Source organism: Amphimedon queenslandica, unplaced genomic scaffold (genome assembly GCF_000090795.2).
Source record: "Amphimedon queenslandica unplaced genomic scaffold, v1.1 AMPQUscaffold_12651, whole genome shotgun sequence".
NCBI lineage: Eukaryota > Metazoa > Porifera > Demospongiae > Haplosclerida > Niphatidae > Amphimedon > Amphimedon queenslandica.
Genome location: NW_003547113.1, coordinates 1 through 5,852, shown reverse-complemented (window position 1 = coordinate 5,852; position 5,852 = coordinate 1). Strand labels below are relative to the sequence as shown.

Genomic DNA, 5,852 nt, shown 5'->3' with positions numbered 1-5,852 from the left:
GTATCACCATTGCACTATTACACCATACACCAATGGCTACCAATATCACTTATACAATACTTCTGTAATTTCGTAACTTGTATCACAATTAATCTTAACACCTTTATACTAGCCTAGACATTTAACCACCATTGTCATCTTATCATTACCATGTACACCAAAGACATGAAATATATCCATTACTATTGTACCACCATATTACCATTGTAACCGTAACCACCTTACCAGTTATCACCATTACACCATATACCCACATGTACACCCTAATAGTTACCAATATTACCAATCCTTCTTCTTTAATATATTCTCCATTAACACGTATCACTGGAGCTACTCTTTGCTTTCTTTTGTCAGTCTTCCCTTTCTTCCTTAATTAATAAATTGTTTTATTTTAGCATGTACTCATGTACCTTTATTTTGTAATTCTACTTAATTTATTATTATTATTATTATTATTATTGTTGTTGTTGTATTTGTTGTATTTTGATGTACTTTTATTATGAAACAATAGTATTGAGATTTCTATTTGACGTTTTAATAATTTTAATATAATTTATTATTATAAAATTAAAGTTAAATAAGTCGACAATTTTATTCCAGTTCTCCTGCCACAGTAGACTTGAAGTGATTACGTCTGGACATTCAAGAACTGCTTCAATTTGATGTGATTCTCCACTGGTCAGTGCAGCTCCAAAATCAGCAAGATGTGTAGGATCATCTATAACTCTTTTACCAGCCTCAATGATCTGAGCCAATGACTCTCTGTGGGACAAGAGGATCATGTAATAAAAATGTACTATAGCCCATGGTTTTTCCAATAAATGGCTCCAAAATCACCTTAAATTTTTATTAATTTTCTGATACATATTGATGTACTAATGCTATGTAGAAAGTTTGAGTCAATTTGAGGGTTGAACTTTTGAGTTACGGCCATTTAAAAAATGAGCAAATTCCAGAAAATTTCCCTGTACTATAGCCCATGGTTTTCCCAAATAGTCATTAATTCGAACGAAAGAAAAGACTATGCAACATATATTGCATACATTACACAGTTTATACAAATGTCAATTCACTGTACTATCATACATGTACATGTTGTGGATAAGGTAGAAGTACATGTATCTACCTTTCCAGTGAGTGACAGTTCTCCAGTCATGGTAACATTCTGATGTATTGGATGATCCATAGCCAGTGAGAGGAGGGCAGAGACTATAGTGACACCTGCAGATGGACCATCCTTTGGGGTAGCACCCTTTAATTAATAAATAATAATAATTATTATTATTAATAAATAATAAAATAATAATTTAGTTGCCGCTGTCATTATTAAATTAATTGTTGATAATAATAATGGCAATAATAATAATTGCAAAAATTAAAATAAGAATATTACTATTATTATAATGAAAGTATTATACTTACCTCAGGTACATCTATGTGCCTATGTTGAGATGAATTTTTGCTTTCTAAAGGAAATCATTGTAGGATCTTTTGAAGACAAAATGACTAAAAACAAAAAATACAATTTACATAACAGCACCAGAGCACCTTATACATGTATTTCCATCTCTCTCTCTCTCTCTACCTTAGCAAAAGTATAAGCAATAACAGTGGACTCCTTCATTACATCTCCTAACTGTCCAGTGGTAGTCATACCCCCCTCTCCTCTCCCCTCCTTTGACAGGCCCTGCCCCTCAGCCATGCCTGTCTCCACATAAAGAGTAGTGCCTCCCATTGATGTCCAAGCCAGACCCATGACAACGCCAGGGGGTGTGGTCTCGTAGAGGTGATCGGAAATAAACGGAGGATGACCGAAAAAATTCTCTTCTTTTGTTTCTTCTTGGTTTTCATCATCTTCAGCTTCAGCTTCATCATCATTAGTCTGTGTCTGTGATAAGACTTTAAAAGCTGCTTTATGTAATATCTGTCAAATGAAGGAGATTGAATTGCCATAAAGGAATACCATTATATTACAAGTAGGCATATGTACATGTACATGTATAATATTAGCTAATGGTCAGTAAGTAGTAGCAAGATTGCTGTCACAAATATATACAGCAGTTTTTGGAGAAAAAACTCTTTTCACAATCGCTCCATAGACAACCATTGGAACTAGGACTCTAAAATGGAGGCAGGAAAATTTTACTTTATTTACGGTATCACGATGAATATACACATGTACTTAAAATTCTGTAAATATACTTAGTGCCAACTGATCTATATGTACTAAAAAGTGTTACAAAGATGGGAGAATTCTCACCTTGTCATTTTTGACGAAATTTGTCCAATGACCCTGTACTATAGTATAAGGACTTTAGTCCAATTTTTGAATAACTTGAAAAATTCATTAAAAATCCAAATTGGATCGGAATCAGCTCAAACTTGCTACGCAGCATAAGAACATGTATACGCATCAAGAACAGTTAAAGCACTATGGTGCAATGGACTCGCCTGCTGGAATCCACCTGAGTGATATGTATTACTTGTTCTGTGATATTTTAAGCAATTTGATAAAAAATTATTATTATTGACTGCATACTTATAATGATAATTAAAATAAGCTATGGGTGTGGTCAACAACTAACTAAATCATGGCACATGGGTAGGAGAAAGAAGAAAAGCTGAAATTTATTTTAGCATCTGAAGCTCTATTCCAAGAAAGAGTTGGCATAGAAAATTTTCCTAGATATTTAAAAGAGACTGAGAGAGTTTGATTGCTCCTGCTTTCCCCAGTGCCGCCTGAAAAATTCTCAAAGAGGCTAAATCACAAACTTTGAGCAACTGTAACTCACAAACAATGAAGTTAGGACAAAATCGTTCTTTTTGTTTTTCGTTAGATGGGATTTCCTACCTCTGAAGCAAATCTCGGCTCTGTAGAGTGAAACACGAGCTCTCACCTGAAGAGAGGTCCCCTGGTTTAGCAGTTCACAGCTTTTGGTGCCACGGGATGCTACAAGAGCATAACTAGATGAAAGAAAGCAACTTTATCTGTTGCTAGAAGAAGAAATAGAGCTCTAGACTGCTCAGACAAAAAGATAATTTTTTTACAAATCAATTAAACTGTGTGGACAGAATGACAACCCAACTGCTTAGCACCCGCCTACACAAGCGTGGCGAGTCCAAAAATGGAGAATTTGTAACTTTTGATTTTTGGTAAAATTTGGCCAAAGTCCCTGTACTATAGTACGGGGACTTTTGTCCAATCTTTAAAAAACCGTAAAAAAATCTAATTTTGATCAGAATCAGCTCAAACTTGCTATATGTATCAGGGAAAAATATATAATTCAAGCATAAAAAATCCAAATTGGATCGGAATCAGCTCAAACTTGCTACGCAGCATAAGAACATGTATACGTATCAAAAAATTATAAAAATGAAGAATTCTAAACTTTTAATTTTTGGCAAAATTTGGTCAACGACCCTGTACTATAGTACAAGGACTTTTGTCCAATTTTTAAGCAACTTTAAAAATTCATAAAAAATCCAATCTTGATCGGAATACACTCAAACTTTGCTACACAACATATTGATAAGTACATATATATTCATGTATCAGTTGTTCCTTTACTTGTATTATTTCCATTCTGTCAATGAGTGGTCATGGTATAGTGTCAGTTGTATTGGCTGTACAAATGAACAGAACACATGAGAGATCCACAGGAACATCAAGATAATGATCCAAAAAGAAAAAATTCTGCTCTGGATCCAATACTAACAAAGCACTGGCTGGATCACCCTGAGAGAGAGGGGGGGGAAGAGAGAGAGAGAAATAATAAATAAACAAAAATGACCCATAAATCCAACACTATCATAATACTACAAATCATCATGCATTATCAATACATGTACAAGAATTATCAATAACAATATTCCATTCCCAAATTCCCATACCTGGTACCCGCGTCCCAGTTCATCAACCTCATCAATCAGTATGAGTGGATTCTTGGTCTATACTTTCTTCAAACTCTGTATCACTTTACCAGGCATTGGACCAACATATGTCCTCCTGTGTCCCTTTATCTCAGCCACATCAGTCATACCTCCTACACTGAACCTAAAATACTAACACACACACACAAACACACACACACACGAAGAGAGAGAGTCAGTAAGTGATTGTTGTACTACTTTATTGTGTGGTCTTACTTCTCTATTTAATGCCCGGGCAAGTGAGCGAGCTATACTGGTATTACCAACACCTGCAGAGAGAGAAAGAGGGGGGAGTGAGGAAGGGAGAGGAACAAAAAAGAAGAAAAAACATGACCATATTATAACATGTAGAGTTGTAGACTGATTCAAATAATATGTTTATAAAGTACTTGTACATGTACAATGTACATACATGTATGTAGCAATTAAAGTACAGTATATTCCTTATAAAAGAATTGTAAGAGAATAAAAGAGTTATAAATTAATAAAGACACTACCAGTAGTACCAATAGAATCATTACCCAATAAACATAAATTAATAAAATACACATACAGTACATGTGCATGTATAAGTACATGTACAATACATTACCAGGTGGTCCTACAAAGCAGAGGATCTTTCCTTGAACTGATCCTTTCAATCTTGAGACTCCTATAAACTCCAGTATCCTGTCCTTAATGTCCTTGAGTCCATAATGATCCTCATCAACTATACCCTTAGCCCTCTCTGAATGGAAGTCCTCTTTACTGGTCTTACCCCAGGGTATACTCATCAACCAATCAAGATAGTTGCTTGTAACACTAGAAGAGAGAGGGAGGGAAGGAAGGAGGGGAGAGAGAGGGGGGAAAGTGAGAGAGAGGGGGGAGAGGGAGTGAGGGAGGGGCAAAAAGGGCAGGGATGATAAGTAAAAGGCAATCATAAAATCTTTATTTTTTACTTAAATTCTGATGAGTGGTTGTCAAGGAAAAACAGTTTGTTCAATTCTTCTGCAATCACAGCCTCCATTTCCTTTGGTACAGTCATTGACAAGATCTTTTCACGAAACTTGTCCAATATGGTATCCTTGTCATCTTTTTATAATAAAAACAACTTATTCAACTTCTTCCATTCACCTCTCCCCCCCTCTCTCTCTCTCAGTCTCCATTACTTCCATTCCTAGTTCTCTCTTTATTATTTTCAGTTGTTCTTGTAATAAATTTTTCCTCTGTATTTTAGTAAACTTCTCTTCAATCTAAAAATAAAAAAATAACAGAATATAAGGGTTAAAAATGTGGCAAAGCAAATACATTGTATTTCTCTATAGCATTGTTTGCCATTTTTGTCTTTTCCATTGTAAATATATTTGGCTACAATGTCATAAAGGCACAATTCTTCATATTGAAGTAAAATGAGCTCATTTACATGTACATACATGTAATAGAATGAAATATTTTCTCCTACCAGTATTCTTGACAAAATACCGTATATGCCATATATTTCGCGGGTATAAAAGTTCGCAATTTGGCTGCATTTTTGTATTCACGAATGAAAATTTTGCGATTTTAATGTAATTGCCACACCTACTATACAATCAGCACAGATTTTAATTTCATGAATTTTTCCAAAAAGTGAAAATTGCTAAATTTAATCTTCATGAAATATATGGCGTATACGGTACCCTGTACTATGGCCCATGGTACATTGCTTAAATTACAGCTCGATTTTGAGGAACTTAAAAAATTCGTAAAAAACCCAATTTTGATTTAACTCAAACTTTCTACACAACATAAGAACGTGTATTATGCATCAGGAAATATTATAAAAATGGAAAATTTTCTACTTTTCATTTTTAGTGAAATTTGGCCAATGTCTCTGTACTATTATAGTACAGGGGCTTTAGTCCAATTTTTTAACCACTTTAAAATCATCCAAAATGGCCCCC

The 5,852-nt window shown here is 34.5% G+C and overlaps 1 protein-coding gene and 1 pseudogene across 1 annotated transcript in view; one reads left to right on the top strand and one right to left on the bottom strand.

Annotated features, from left to right (window-relative positions):
• LOC105314696 (ankyrin-3-like) overlaps nucleotides 1-117 on the top strand; it is a 2,991-nt gene extending 2,874 nt beyond the window's left edge. Inside the window, exon 5 of the mRNA XM_020003449.1 lies at nucleotides 113-117. Within this exon, the coding sequence (XP_019859008.1) occupies nucleotides 113-117 (5 nt within the window). The remainder of the gene's footprint in view (nucleotides 1-112) is intronic.
• A 546-nt stretch (nucleotides 118-663) lies between these two features.
• LOC100641224 (lon protease homolog, mitochondrial-like) lies at nucleotides 664-5,247 on the bottom strand (annotated as a pseudogene).
• Nucleotides 5,248-5,852: the final 605 nt, after the last annotated feature.